Source organism: Heteronotia binoei, chromosome 1 (genome assembly GCF_032191835.1).
Source record: "Heteronotia binoei isolate CCM8104 ecotype False Entrance Well chromosome 1, APGP_CSIRO_Hbin_v1, whole genome shotgun sequence".
NCBI lineage: Eukaryota > Metazoa > Chordata > Lepidosauria > Squamata > Gekkonidae > Heteronotia > Heteronotia binoei.
This window is the reverse complement of record NC_083223.1, coordinates 280,377,755-280,392,669: the sequence shown is the minus strand read 5'-3', so window position 1 is coordinate 280,392,669 and position 14,915 is coordinate 280,377,755. Positions and strand designations below refer to the sequence as shown.

At 52.9% G+C, this 14,915-nt stretch overlaps 1 protein-coding gene across 1 annotated transcript in view; it reads right to left on the bottom strand.

The window, feature by feature from the left end:
* Positions 1–7,617: 7,617 nt before the first annotated feature.
* The window catches only part of LOC132584398 (unconventional myosin-Ie-like), a 78,446-nt gene continuing 71,148 nt past the window's right edge, over positions 7,618–14,915 (bottom strand). Inside the window, exons 26-28 of the mRNA XM_060256271.1 lie at positions 14,131–14,314; positions 9,739–9,920; positions 7,618–7,703 (exon numbers count right to left, since the gene is read on the bottom strand). Coding sequence (XP_060112254.1) covers positions 7,627–7,703; positions 9,739–9,920; positions 14,131–14,314 — 443 coding nt within the window. The 3' untranslated portion in view covers positions 7,618–7,626. The remainder of the gene's footprint in view (positions 7,704–9,738; positions 9,921–14,130; positions 14,315–14,915) is intronic.

Here is a 14,915-nt window from a genome sequence, read left to right as displayed (position 1 = left end):
AGCAGAGCGGTGGGGGGGGGGGTCGTCCCTGCCACTTGCCTCGCTCGTTTGGGTGATAAGCCGTGACGGCGGAGGGGTCACGGCGAGCCTTATTTATACTCCTCGATTGGCGGTCTCGCAGGCCCCCCACCTGGGCTCCAGGGAGCTGTCGGGGGTCTTTTTCTCCCCTCAGAGACTCGGGGGGAGGCGATGGGAGGTAGCGTCAACAGAAGCATTAAGAAGGGGGAAAGGCCGGGAGCCGGACTCGTAGAGCCACCGAGGGATGGATTTTGGAACGAGCTCTTTCTTCGTGGAGATGCGGCTGAGCGCCGGCGTCAGGCGAGGGCACCCTGCTCTTCACCGGGAGGCCTTCCTGCAGCCGGTCAAGCGATCCCTGTCCAAAAGCTGGTGGCGGCTCACCAAAGTTTCTCTCTGGGGTTCCCTTAATTTGAGCCTGACCCTGGCACCCGGGGCGCGTTTTGGACCACAGCTGCGTTACCTTCCAGCCGTGCCCCCCTCCCCCCCACCCCTGCCAGCCTCGGTCTGGTCAGACACCCCTCCCCTTCCAGGTTCTTTTGGGAGCAATCGCTGTCTGTCTGTTTCTTTCTGTCCCTCTCGGGGATTTCCGCAGGGTTCCTTGACTTCCGTACGGGAAGCTGCATGTTCCCGGCCTCTCCTCCCTCCCCAGATCTCCTCTGCTTCTTTGAAACGATTTTCCTTCTATCGGTTTTTGCCTTTGCCTTCGTAGGAGACAAACTGGAGGGGGCTTGCAAGCTGGTGTCCGCAATTCCCCTCTCATTCCCCCCTCGCCCCGTTACGGGAATCTTAGGTTAATTCTTGGGGTCTCTCTCTCTCTGGGAAAAATCCAGAATTCTTTGTGATCATCAAGTAGTTTCTTTTCTATGTACATTAACCATTGCCCTTGGACAGGGCAGAGTGAAAGCGTTTCTTCCCCCTCGCTGTGCGGACATTCGGTCTGCTCCTTCGGCTGGCTTTTTTTGCAACGGAACTGAGGCCCCCAGCCACCCTCCCAGGGCCTGCCCATCTCTCCTCTCCCTCCCCTTTTAGGAAAGTGGGTCTTTCCAGGTCGTACAGAATGGGAGAGGGGTGGGAGTGGGGGGCCATCAGCGCTTGGGGGCCCAGAACAGACCTTTTTTGCAGACCCAAAGCCCAATAAAGGAATTCCCTCTAGCGCTCCCCTAAGCAGTCCCTTGCAAAGCCCTGCTTTCTGCCTTCGATGGCTTAAAGGTACCTGTCGCTACCTTGCAAGGAACTGGAAGAACGAAGCCACCGTGGGAGTCAAGTGTCCACCAGAACCTGCCCTCGTGTCGACCCGAGCCGCTGGGCGCCGGACCCTGTAGGGGCCCTCTGCTGCCAGTTAGATTCGGGTCTCGTAGCACCATAGAGCGCCACTAGGCTCGATTCTAACCGTTCAACTGCAGACGGGCAGGCTGCCTTCTTCTGACGGCCGCTGCTCTCGCCTGGGCCGGGAGAAAGAGCTGCTGTGGACGGAAAGAGCAAAGCTGGAGTCCGGCGGCGCCTTTCAGACCGGCAAAGTTTTATTCCGGGTATAAGCTTTTGTGTGCGCGCACACGTCAGAAAGTTTATACTCGGGCTAAAACTTTATTGGTCTGAAAGGTGCCCCTGGACGCCAGCTGTGTCCTGTCGCTTACAGGCAGCCTGGCGATCCACCTGAGTCTATAGGTAGAAAGGATTTTGTGGTTATCCAGCCAGGAGGTTTAGCAGAAGGGAGGCGGAGGGTGGCCAGGTGTCAGCTCCTGAGCTGGGCCCCCCCGGGAGATGGGAGAGGGAGGGGGAGACTCCTCCGGTGTGTGTTTGACACGAGATGCATTCGAGGGTTTGGTCCCCCACCACCGCTCTTCGAGCCGAGTGGCGGATGAGTCGCACCAGGCCTTCTCTCCCCTCCTGCCCCGCATTGCACCATCTCTTGCTGTTTGCGGGGAGTGTTGCTATAACGCATCCCTCTCGCCTTCATTGTCAAAACGCAAGAACGCTCTTGGAAGGCCGGAAACTTATCGCGACGCCTATGGGACCCCGCGACCTAAAATCGTGCCCTTTGTCAAAGGGTTCGAGATGTTTCCACGCTCAGAGCGTTGGGGGGCTTCCCCAGGAATTGTGACGTGGGCTCACCGCGTCTGCCCCCCCCCCCCCCCCAAATCAGGTCCATCTGCCCTCGCTTTGTCCTGCTGTAAACTTTCCTTCTGCCTTCGGGCTTTCGGGGCAATCATGTTTTGACACAGCTCGTCTGCAGAACCGTTTCCGCTGTCAATCATGGAATTAGAAATGTACACCTTCCCCCACCTCACTCAGACACAGAGGACCACAACTCTCAGATCATGTGACCAAGAGGACGGCTGGGGCACGCAATCCCCCCTTTTTGGTTCCGGCCCCGGGATAAAGATCGCTGCAAACTGCTACAGAGGCTGAGGGGACGTGCGTCTGTTCTTTCAACACAGACTCCCCATTCAATCATGGTTTTTGGGGGGGGGGCGGATGGGGTGGCTTTTTTCTTTATTTTCTCATACGTTTCAGGTTTTTTTTTTGGTGGGGGGGGGAGAGACAAGATGTCTTCTTTTTTTTTTTTTAGTTTGTGCATAAGTAAAATATTTTAGTAACTTGGTTTTTTCTGTTTCCAACTAGTCACTAATGCTTATTAACCGGGCGTGTGTCTTTTAAAAAGAAAAGAAAAACCTGTAACATACACTTTAAAAACGAAAGCCTGACTGTTGTAAGTTCTTATTTCAGAAAAATAATAGTAACAAATCTGATTCCTGTTTTGGATAGAGATCCTTTTTTGTGTGCGCTACGAACGGCCAGAAAAGGGTGGCGGGGGACGGGACAGTAGGGGAAACAAACTACTGAATCGACGAAGGGTTGATTCTGTCACTGCTTGTACATTTTAATCCTTGCAATAGCACACTGGGTTAAAGGGAGAAGTAATGCCTTATCTTACTCTGTGTTCTGATACGGATAAAAGGAATGGATAAAAGGATACGGATAAAAGGGAAGTCCTTCACCCAAAAGGTGATTAACACATGGGATTCACTGTCATAGGAGGTGGTGACGGCTACAAGCTTAGACAGCTTCAAGGGGGTTGGATCGACAAATGGAGCGGAGGTCCATCAGTGGCGATTATGTATTGTTGGAGCTGCTCTCTGTCTGGGGCAGTGATGTTCTATATTCTGGGTGCTTGCGGGGGACAACAGTGGGAGGGCTTCTAGTGTCCTGACCCCACTGCTGGATCTCCTGATGACACCTGGGTTTTTTGGCCACTGTGTGACACAGGGTGTTGGACTGGATGGGCCATTGGCCTGATCCAACATGGCTTCTCTTATGTTCTTACGTGACACAGAGTGTTGGACTGGAGGGGCCACTGGCCTGATCCAACTTGGCTTCTCTTATGTTCTTACGTGACACAGAGTGTTGGACTGGAGGGGCCATTGGCCTGATCCAACATGGCTTCTCTGATGTTCTTCTGTGACAGTGTTGGGCTGGATGGACCATTGGCCTGATCCAACATGGCTTCTCTTATGTTCTCATGTGACACAGAGTGCTGGACTGGATGGGCCATTGGCCTGATCCAACATGGCTTCTCTTATGTTCTAATGAGACACAGAGCGTTGGACTGGATGGGCCATTGGCCTTGATCCAACATGGCTTCTCTTATGTTCTTATGTGACACAGAGTGTTGGACTGGAGGGGCCACTGGCCTGATCCAACTTGGCTTCTCTTATGTTCTTACGTGACACAGAGTGTTGGACTGGATGGGCCACTGGCCTGAGCCAACATGGCTTCTCTTATGTTCTTATGTGACACAGAGTGTTGGGCTGGATGGACCATTGGCCTGATCCAACATGGCTTCTCTTATGTTCTTATGTGACACAGAGTGTTGGACTGGATGGGCCATTGGCCTGATCCAACATGGCTTCTCTTATGTTCTTATGTGACACAGAGTGTTGGACTGGATGGGCCATTGGCCTGATCCAACATGGCTTCTCTTATGTTCTTATGTGACACAGAGTGTTGGACTGGATGGGCCATTGGCCTGACCCAACATGGCTTCTCTGATGTTCTTATGTGACACAGAGTGTTGGGCTGGATGGACCATTGGCCTGATCCAACATGGCTTCTCTTATGTTATGTCTGGGGCAGTGATGTTCTGTATTCTTGGTGCTTGAGGGGCAAGAGTGGGAGGGCTTCTAGTGTCCTGGCCCCACTAGTGGGTCTTCTGATGGCACCAGGGGTTTTTTGGCCACTGGCTTGATCCAACATGGTTTCTCTTATGTTCTGAAGTATGCTTTGCAAGATGGTAGGGGGCAAAGATTCTGGCAGCGGAAAGGCCAATGTGGAAGCTGCTGGGCAGACCCGAGTTTTGATGTTGTGGTTCAGTGCTCGGCTCCCCGGTCAGCTGTTGCAGCTCGCTGTTGCGAGTTCGAATCCCCTCCCCCCCCCCCCCGCATCCCTTTCATAGCTTCCTGCTTTGGTAACAGGGCCCGTGGAAGAATCTTCCAAGGCGGCTTGAGCAGGTTAGGGGCTAGAAGTTAATAGCCTGCGGAGCAAATGGCTGAGTTCGAATATCTAGTTAATTTTTTTTTCTTAAAATGAGGAACTACTTTTTTCCTTGAAATGAAGAACTACTCCCCCCCCCCCCCCCTGAAATGAGGAATGGCTGTTTGTTTGTTGTTCGGTCACACAGTCGAGTCCGACTCTTTGCGACCCCAAGGACCAAGTCTTGCCAGGCCCTCCTGTCTTCCACCATCCTCCGAAGTCTGCTCAGATTCGTGTTTGTTACATCAGTAACTCTGTCCAGCCATCTCCTCTTTTGCCGTCCCCTTCTTCTTATGCCTTTTGTCTTTCCCAGCATCAGGATCCTCTCCAGCGAGTGCTCCCTTCTGATTTGGTGGCCAAAGGATCTTAGCTTCAGCTTCAGCATCTGACCTTCCAGGGAACAGTCTGGGTTGATTTCCCTTAGGACTGACTGATTGGATCTTCTTGCAGTCCAAGGGACTCTCAAGAGTCTTCTCCAGTGAGTGCTGCCTTCTCATTTGGTGGCCAGAGTATTTGAGCTTCAGCTTCAGCATCTGACCTACCAGGGAACAGTCTGGGTTGATCTCCCTTAGGACTGACTGACTGGATCTTCTTGCAGTCCAAGAGACTCGCAAGGTTCTTCTCCAGCACCACAACTCAAAAGCATCTATTCTTCTGCGCTCGGCCTTCCTTATGGTCCAGCTCTCACAGCCATACATGACTACTGTAATGTAGCCCTGTAAAGAACCTGTAGACATTTATTATTTTTTATTGAGATAAGAAATTATTCTCTTCACAGTAATTACGGTGCCATGGTACCAGTCAGCACCGTTACTGGTGCTCGCGAAGGGCTTTTAGAAAGCGGCCAGAGCTGGGTTCGGTTTTTTCCCAGCAGGACTTCTGATTGGCCATGTAGGTTAAAAGGCGTCCTGCTCAACAGAACTTCTGTCTGAAATGTTGGAAGAGATACTAGTAAGAGTTACGTATGGCCTCGCTCCCTGACATTTTGTGGTTGGGTCTGCCTTCTGCTGCAGCCATGTGATCGGCTTCGCCTCTTGGGGCAGTCGTTTTCTAGTTGTGCCCCCAATGCCTCGTGCCAGAATTCCAAAGGTTTCCCAACGGTGCAAACGATGATCAGCTCTGATTTTTGCCTTACAAATGCCACTTGTTACCTCTAGAGGGAGCCCGTGAGGCTGCCTGATAACTGCTAGGGTGGTGCTCCAGTAAGCGTTCTTACTGAACGCTTTGAAATCAAACCTTAGGAGGAAAACCTTCAAGGAGAGAGAGCTTTCAGGTTGGGACAGGGGCTGCGGAAGTGAGCATATCATTAGACATACCTGAAAATTCTAGCTTTTAGTTTGATGTGGTCAAATCCCTCTATTCCTGGCTTAGGGTAGAAGAAGATATTGGATTTATATCCCGCCCTCCACTCTGAAGAGTCTCAGAGTGGCTCACAATCTCCTTTACCTCCCCCCCCCCCACCACAGACACCCTGTGAGGTAGATGGATTTATATCCCGCACTCCACTTCAAAGAGTCTCAGAGTGGCTCACAATCTCCTTTACCTTCCTCCCCCACAACAGACACCCTGTGAGGTGGGTGGGGCTGAGGGCTCTCACAGCAGCTGCCCTTTCAGGGACAACCTCTACCAGAGCTATGGCTGACCCAAGGCCATGCTAGCAGGTGCAAATGGAGGAGTGGGGAATCAAACCTGGTTCTCCCAGATAAGAGTCCACACACTTAACCACTACATCAAACGGGCTCTCTCTGAGGAAGCCCACCTTTGACCGACCTCGGAAGGATGGAAGGCTGAGTCAACCTCGAACCAGCTACTTGAACCCAGCTTCTGCTGAGATCGAACACAGGTCGTGAGCAGAACTTGGACTGCAGGACTGCAGCTTTACCACTCTGCACCACAGGGCTCTTTGAAAGGTCAAGGTCGTCCCCTGTGCAAGCACCAGTCGTTTCCGACTCTGGGGTGACGTTGCTTTCACAACGTTTTCCTGGCAGACTTTTTATGGGGTGGTTTGTACTTGCCTTCCCCAGTCGTCTACACTTTATCCCCAGCAAGCCGGGGACTAATTTTACCGACCTCGTAAGGATGGAAGGCTGAGTCAACCTCGAGCCGGCTACCTGAACTTAGCTTCCACCGGGATCGAACTCGGGTCACGAGCAGAGCTTGGACTGCAGCTTTCCCACTCTGCGCCGCTTTCCTACCCCGAGGCAAATTGTGCAACGTCCCGCTTTTCATCTCATCTTGGATTTCTTTTCCAGTCAGGGTCCAAATTGTTTATTTTTAATTTTTTTTTAAGAAAGCATTTTGAATACATTCAGAAATAAAATTCATTTTCAGGAGACGGTCCCAATTCACGTAACTGATTCCAATCGTCAACGGTGTGGTTCTCCACCCCCCACCCCCCTTCCCAGCCGCTTCGCTGTCATCTCAGCTTCAGGTGGATTTTGGGACGGCTACTGGTCCGGTCCTGCAGCAAAAACCTCACTGGCATTTGCAGAATTTCGGCTCCCCTCCACCCCTCTGTATAACAGAGGCAAAAGCCTGACATGAGAGTTTACAGGTCCGCTAAGGTGGGCCTGAAGAATTGCTCAGCAGTGTCCTTTACCCGCGTCCGGGCATGTTTAGCTTGGAGCTGGTGTCCAGATTAATATTTTGTTGGGAAGCCCCAGCTGCCTCTCTTCTTCCTTTTGAAAGGCAAGTCCCCCCCACCCCCTCGGATCGCCGCTCCTCAGTTCCGGGATGTCAGAATTCCTCTGCGTGGCTTGAAGCGCAGCGGGAGGAGGAAGAAGTTAGCATACTGAATAACCTCCTTTCTCCTGGCACAATTTAAGATAAAAGCCGCCCGTCTTTCAGCAGCCTTCTGCAGGCTTTCAAGGACGCGGAGGTCACCTGCCCTGCCCGTTTCCCCAGGTGTCCGCTTGCTGGTGGGGGGGGGTTGGAGGAAGTGTCCTGGGGGATTCCTCTGGCAGCCGGCCTCCTGCTCGGCTCAGGGGTGAGCCTCTGCGATCTCATAGAAAACTCAGGAGCAGCTGGGTGACTAGGAGAGAGGAACAACCTCCGTAGCTGCCCAGGGAAGCTTTCCGCTCAGATTTTCTCCACGTAGTTCCACGGGAACAAGCCCTCTTTGCCCCTGATACGGCCCTGCCACCATCCAGAAGGATCTGCAGAAGGAAGGAGACAAGGTTGATATTGGATTTAGAAGAAGAAGAATTGCAGATTTATACCCTGCCCTTCTCCCTGAATCAGAGACTCAGAGCGGCTCACGATCTCCTTTATCTTCCTCCCCCACAACAGACACCCTGTGAGGTGGGTGGGGCTGAGAGGGCTCTCCCAGCTGCCCTTTCAAGGACAACCTCTGCCAGAGCTCTGGCTGACCCAAGGCCATTCCAGCAGGTGCAAGTGGAGGAGTGGGGAATCAAACCCGGTTCTCCCAGATAAGAGTCGGCACACTTAACCACGACACCAAACTGGCTCTCTGCTACAAATCTCAGAGTGGATCACAATCTCCTTTACCTTCCTCCTCCACAACAGACACCCTGTGAGGTGGGTGGGGCTGAGAGAGTTCTGACAGAAGCTGCCTTTTCAAAGATAACTCCTATCAGCTATGGCTGACCCAAGACCTTCCCAGCAGGTGCAAGTGGAGGAGTGGGGAATCAAACCCGGTTCTCCCAGGTAAGAGTCCACACACTTAACCACTACACCAAACTCTCAGAGTCAGGCAATGAAGAGCGATCTTCCCTACAGGCAAAAACCACATAACAGGCAGACAAAAGGCCAAAGGCCAGCCTTGTCATAAGAACCCAAGGAAAGCCCTGCTAGATCAGAGCTGCAGTCTGCTTTGAGGTTACGGGTAGACTGCATGCTAAATATGAGCAATCAGTGTGTTGCAGCAGCAAAAAAGGCCAATGCAGTTTTGGGGTGTATCAACAGAGGCATAACACCCAGATTTCAAGATATTATAGTCCTACTGTACACCGGGTAGGTCAGGCCACACCTGTGTGCCGTTCTGGAGGTCTCGCGTCAAAAAGGATGTGGAAGAAGAAATTGGGTTTATATCCTGCCCTATACTCCTGAATCTCAGAACGGTCACAATCTCCTTTACCGTCCCCCCCCCCCCGACACACACACACACAACAGATACCCTGTGAGGCGGGTGGGGCTGAGAGAGCTCTTACAGCAGCTTCTCTTTCAAGGACAAGTCCTATGAGAGCTATAGCTGACCCAAGGCCATTCCAGCAGCTGTAAGTGGAGGAGAGGAGAATCAAACCCGGTTCTCCCAGGTAAGAGTCCACGCACTTCACCACTACACAAAACTGGCACATGAAGCTGCCTTTATATTGAAGCAGAACCCGGGTCCATCACAGTGAGTATTGTCTACTCAGACTGGCAGCTGCTCTCCAGGGTCAGGAGGAGGAGAAGATGATGATATTGGATTTATACCCTGCCCTATACTCTGACTCTCAGAGCGGCTCACAATCTCCTTTACCTCCCTTTCCCCCGACACCCTATGATGTAGGTGGGGCTGAGAGCTCTCCCAGAAGCTGCCCTATCAAGGACAACTGGTACAAGAGCTATAGCCGAACAAGGCCATTCCAACAGCCGCAAGTGGAGGAGGGGGGAATCAAACTTTGTTCTCCTAGATAACAGTCTGCACAATTAACCACTACACCAAACTGGGGAAGGCCTCAGCCTCTCTGCCCTGTTGCTGGCCCTCCAGAGGAACTGGCTGGCCGGTGTGTGAGACAGGAGGCTGGACTAGAATGACCCTCACTGGTCTGATCCAGCAGGGCTCTTCTGAGGTTCTTCTCAGGGGAAGGCCTTGGCCTCTCTGCCCTGTTGCTGGCCCTCCAGAGGAACTGGCTGGCCGGTGTGTGAGACAGGAGGCTGGACTAGAATGACCCTCACTGGTCTGATCCAGCAGGGCTCTTCTGAGGTTCTTCTCAGGGGAAGGCCTTGGCCTCTCTGCCCTGTTGCTAGCCCTCCAGAGGAACTGGTTGGCCACTTTGTGAGACAGGAGGCTGGACTAGATGGAGCCTCCCTGGTCTGATCCAGCAGGGCTCTTCTGTGGTTCTTCTCAGGGGAAGGCCTTGGCCTCTCTGCCCTGTTGCTTGCCCTCCAGAGGAACTGGCTGGCTACTGTGTGAGACAGGAGGCTGGATTAGATGGACCCTTCCTGGTCTGATCTTGTAGGGCTCACCTTCCTTGATGATTTCAATGACCTCGTCTGCGTTGAAGCTGAGCTCATCGGTGTCTTGAGCGTCGTAGGCGTAGAGCGCCCGGCACTGAGGGAGTCGGGGCTGTGGCTTGGGCTTAGGTTTGGGCTTGGCCCGGCCTCCTCCCGGGATGGGCTTGGCTTCCTTGGAGAGCCGCCGCTGCAAGCTGGAAAGGAAGTGGTCAAAGCAAGGTTGGGGACAGGAAAGAGGACCCCTGACATTCTACCCACAGCCCTCTTGGCCTTTCCCCAGAATCATAGAGTTGGAAGGGACCTCCAGGGTCATCTAGTCCGACCGCCTGCACAATGCAAGAAACCCACAAAACCTCCCCCTAAATTCACAGGATCCTCATCGCTGTCAGATGGCCATCTAGCCTCTGCTGAAAACCGTCCAAGGAAGGAGAGCCCATCGCCTCCCGAGCAGGAAGCCTGTTCCACTGAGGAACCGCTCTAATGGTCAGGAAGTTCTTCCTAATGTTGAGCTGGAAACTCTTTTGATTTAATTTCAACCCACTGGTTCTGGTCCGACTTTCCGCGGCCACAGAAAAGAATTCCACCCCATCCTCTAGAGGACAGCCCTACAAGGACAAAGATGGTGGTCCTATCACCTCTCAGCCGCCTCCTCTTCAGGCTAAACATGCCCAGCTCCTTCAACCTTTCCTCATAGGTCTCCAGACCCCTTGCCATCTTCATCGCCCTCCTCTGAACTCGTTCCAGCTTGTCTAGATCCTTCTTAAAATGTGGTGCCCAAAACTGAACACAAGACTCCAGGTGAGGTCTTTGGGATTAAAATCATAGAATCCTAGAGTTGGAAGGGACCTCCAGGCTCATCTAGTCCAACCCCCTGCACAATGCAGGAAACCCACAAACACCTCCCCCTAAATTCACAGGATCCTCATTGCTCTCAGATGGCCATCTAGCCTCTGTTGAAAAACCTCCAAGGAAGGAAAGCACACCACCTCCTGAGGATGAAGCCTGTTCCACTGAGGAACCGCTCTAACTATTCAGAACTGTCACAAACCCCTCCCCCCTAAATTTACAGGATCTACATTTCAGGATCAGCATTGCTGTCAGATGGCTATCTAGCCTCTGTTTAAGAAGACTGTAGATTTACACCCCACCCATCTCTCTGAATCAGAGACTCAGAGTGGCTTACAATCTCCTTTCCCTTCCTCCCCCACAACAGACACCCTGTGAGGTGCGTGGGGCTGAGATGGCTCTCCCAACAGCTGCCCTTTCAAGGACAACTCTGCCAGAGCTATGGCTGACCCAACTCTGCCAGAGCTATGGCCATCTGACAGCAATGAAGATCCTTTGAATTTAGGGGGAGGTATTTGTGAGTTTCCTGCATTGTGGAGGGGTTTGGAATAGATGACCCTAGAGGTCCCTTCCAACTCTACAGATTCTATTATTCTAAGGCCATCTCAGCAGCTGCAAGTGGAGGAGTGGGGAATCAAACCCGGTTCTCCCAGATAAGGGTCCACACACTTAACCACCACATCAAATTGGCTCTCCAGTTAAAAACCTCCAAGGAAGGAGAGCCCACCACCTCCTGAGGAGGAAGCCTGTTCCACTGAGGAACTGTTCTAACTATTAGGAACTATCGCAAACATCCCCTGAGTTCACAAGATCAGCTTTCCTGTCAGATGGCCATCTAGCCTCTGCTTCAAAACCTCCAAGGAAAGAGAGGCAAAACTTCCAGGGAAGCCAAGACGCGAGCAGCCCAACTGGCATTCCCTGCCAGCCTCTGGGCATCAATGTTCCCTCTAAGCCAGGGGTCCTCAAACTACGGCCCGCTGAGGACATTTATGCGGCCCGCCGGGTTATGGCAAAATCAGACCGGAAGTGACGTTCGACCTAAACTCGCGTTAGCAACGCACACTTCCGGCACTGGGCTGAGGCGGCGGAGACAGAGTGTGAGGTGATACCGAGGTGAGGTGAGTTCCCAGGCCGGGGTGTGTGGTGTGGGGAAGGGAGAGAGATGCAGAAGACGGAGAACTGACGGCCCGCGGCCTTGTACAGTAACGGCAGTCCGGCCCTCCAACAGTCTGAGGGACAGTGAACTGGCCCCCTATTTAAAAAGTTTGAGGACCCCTGCTCTAAGCTGTGGAGTCTTGTGAGCAAAAATTCTACTTTGTGAGCTACTAGCATTGAAGTTGGGAGCTACTGTGCAAATTAGTGTGCTCTGGGGCCATTTTTCCTGAGCCGAGACAAAAATGTGTGTGAGCTGGAGGCTAAAAAATGGTGCGCTAGCTCACACTCAGAGAGAACGCTGCTCTTGGCATGGTGGCGAAGTTTGAAATCACATTGGAGACCTTTGTAGTGAAGTTGTGGGTATGATCTGATGTTCTTGAATTTAATTGCTGTGCACTGTATATAATGGGTGGCTAGAATTGCATATTTCGTTGCATTTTTAGCAGTCGCTAAACACGGTGAAAATAGTCTTGCACATTTACCCAGAGCGCTGTAGTCTTGTGAGTATGTTTTTAATTGTTTCAACTATAATCATGTATCGCTGTCGTTTATGGAATGAGTTACAAATTTGCCTTTTATTGTAGTCGTGTAAACATGTGATTTGCGGAAGAGCCCCGTGGCGCAGAGTGGTAAAGCTGCAGTACTGCAGTCGGAGCTCTCTGCTCACGACCTGAGTTCGATCCCCGGGGGAAGCTGGGTTCAGGTAGCAGGCTCAAGGTTGACTCAGCCTTCCGTCTTTCTGAGGTCGGTAGAATTAGTACCCGGCTTGCTGGGGGGAAAGCGTAGGTGACTGGGGAAGGCAACGGCAAATCACCCCTTAAAAAGTCTGCCGTGAAAACGTCGTGATACGACGTCACCCCAGAGTCGAAAACGACTGGTGCTTGCGCAGGGGACTGCCTTTACCTTTGCTAAACATGCGATTAATGCAACACCCTATGCGTGAAGAGCGATCGAAGCAGAAGTACTCAGGTCAACTTCCTGTATGTCAGGACTCCTTCGCCGGATGAATTTAGGGGGAGGTATTTGTGAGTTTCCTGCATTGTGTGTGTGTGTGGGGGGACTAGATGACCCTGGAGGTCCCTTCCAACTCTAGGATTCTATGACTGTTAAGAGCGGTTCCTCAGTAGAACAGGCTTCCTCCTGGGGAGGGGGTGGGCTCTCCTTCCTTGGAGGTTTTTCAACAGAGGCTAGATGGCCATCTGACAGCAATGAAGATCCTGTGAATTTAGGGGGAGGTATTTGTGAGTTTCCTGCATTGTGTGTGTGGGGGGGTGGGTGGGACTAGATGACCCTGGAGGCCCCTTCCAACTCTAAGATTCTATGCATTCATTGGGAATTGCACCTTTTAGTTTCTTGTAGCGAACGAAATGTTGATATTTGATGGATTATACCTTAGTAATGTGGTCACTATAACCTTTTGGTCGTTGGGGCCTGGAGATCTGGAATTACAACAGACTGGAGGAAAGGGCTGCTGTGTAGCGGTGTACGCTGCTAACGTCCCTCCCCACTCCAAAACCCACCTTCTCCGGGCTCCTCTCCCAGATCTCCATGAATCCCCCTGACCTGGATTTGGCAACCCTGCACCCAGCACTCCCCGCTCCCACCTGCAGGAGGTGTGCGAACGAGCCAAGCAGAAACCCATCCCATCCGACCGCTGCTCTCTCGCCCAGACCCAAATCCGCTGTGGTGCAGGAAGACTGTTTAGAGTAGGAAGGCGGAGGGCAGAGCTTGCTTTGCCAGGCTCTCTCAATCGCACAGCAGAGCTACTGAGCCACGCCTCTCTTCTTCCTATTGGCTGAGGCTCCTTCCCCTGTTGGTGAATGGTGGAACTGACCGAGACAGTGACATTAGGCTATCGAGGGGGAGAGAAGAAGACTCAGCCGTGGCTTCTGTGCAGGAAAAGTGTTTAGGGGAGGAAGAGGGAGGGCAGAGCTTGCTTTGCCAGGCTCTCTCAATCGCACAGCAGAGCTACTGAGCCACGCCTCTCTTCTTCCTATTGGCTGAGGCTCCTTCCCCTGTTGGTGGATGGTGGAACTGACCGAGACAGTGACATTAGGCTATCGAGGGAGTGAGAAGAAGACTCAGCCGTGGCTTCTGAGCTTCTGTGCAGGAAGAGTGTTTAGGGAAGGAAGGGGGAGGGCAGAGATTGCTTTGCCAGGCTCTCTCAATCGCACAGCAGAGCTACTGAGCCAAGCCTCTCTTCTTCCTATTGGCTGAGGCTCCTTCCCCTGTTGGTGAATGGTAGAACTGACCGAGACAGTGACATTAGGCTATCGAGGGAGAGAGAAGAAGACTCAGCCGTGGCTTCTGAGCTGCCGTCTGCTTGAAGGAGGAGAAGAGACCTGGATCTCGCACAAGAATTTGGGGAAGGCGAAGAGGCCGTGCCCACCCCAATCCACTCACCCAGCCACGCCCTGGTCCGGGACGTTCATGAAGTCCAGGTTGACATGGGTGGGGGCCGCTTTAGCTCTTGGGCTGGCCCCCTGCCGGGGCAGGCTGGGCTGCTCCATGCTGACTTGCCGGGTCATGGAGAGACGGGAATGTTGGAGACTGGGCCTACCGTCCCCCCGGCTGTTCCACTTCGGGCCTGTTCAGAGGAAAGAGGAGAAGGCGTCAGTTGAGGGCTTCAGGGGAAGCATGGGGCATCCAGTCTGGAGGAGTGCCTGGCTGATACGCAGATGAGAGGGGTGGGGCAGAAGGAAGAGAATCAATAGGCCCAGCTCACCCAGGGAAGAGTTGAGGGGTGGGGGACTTAGGACCACAAGCTAACAAGCAGGGCTCTTCTGACGTTCTTCTCAAGGGAAGGCCTCGGCCTCTTTGCCCTGTTGTTGGTCCTTCAGAGGAACTGGCTGGCCACTATGTGAGATGGGAGGCTGGACTAGATGGACCCTCCCTGGTCTGATCCAGCAGGATTCCCCTGATGTTCCCCTTAGGGGAAGGCCTCAGCCTCTCTGCCCTGTTGTTGGTTCTCCAGAGAAATCGGTTGGCCACTTTTTGAGACAGGAAGCTGGACTAGATGGACCCTCACTGGTCTGACCCAGCAGGGCTCCTCTGATGTTCTTCTCAGGGGAAGGCCTTGGCCTCTCTGCCCTGTTCTTGTTCCTCCAGAGGAACTGGCTGGCCACTGTGTGAGAAAGGAGGCTAGACTGGATGGACCCTTCCTTGTCTGACCTCTCTTCTGAGGTTCT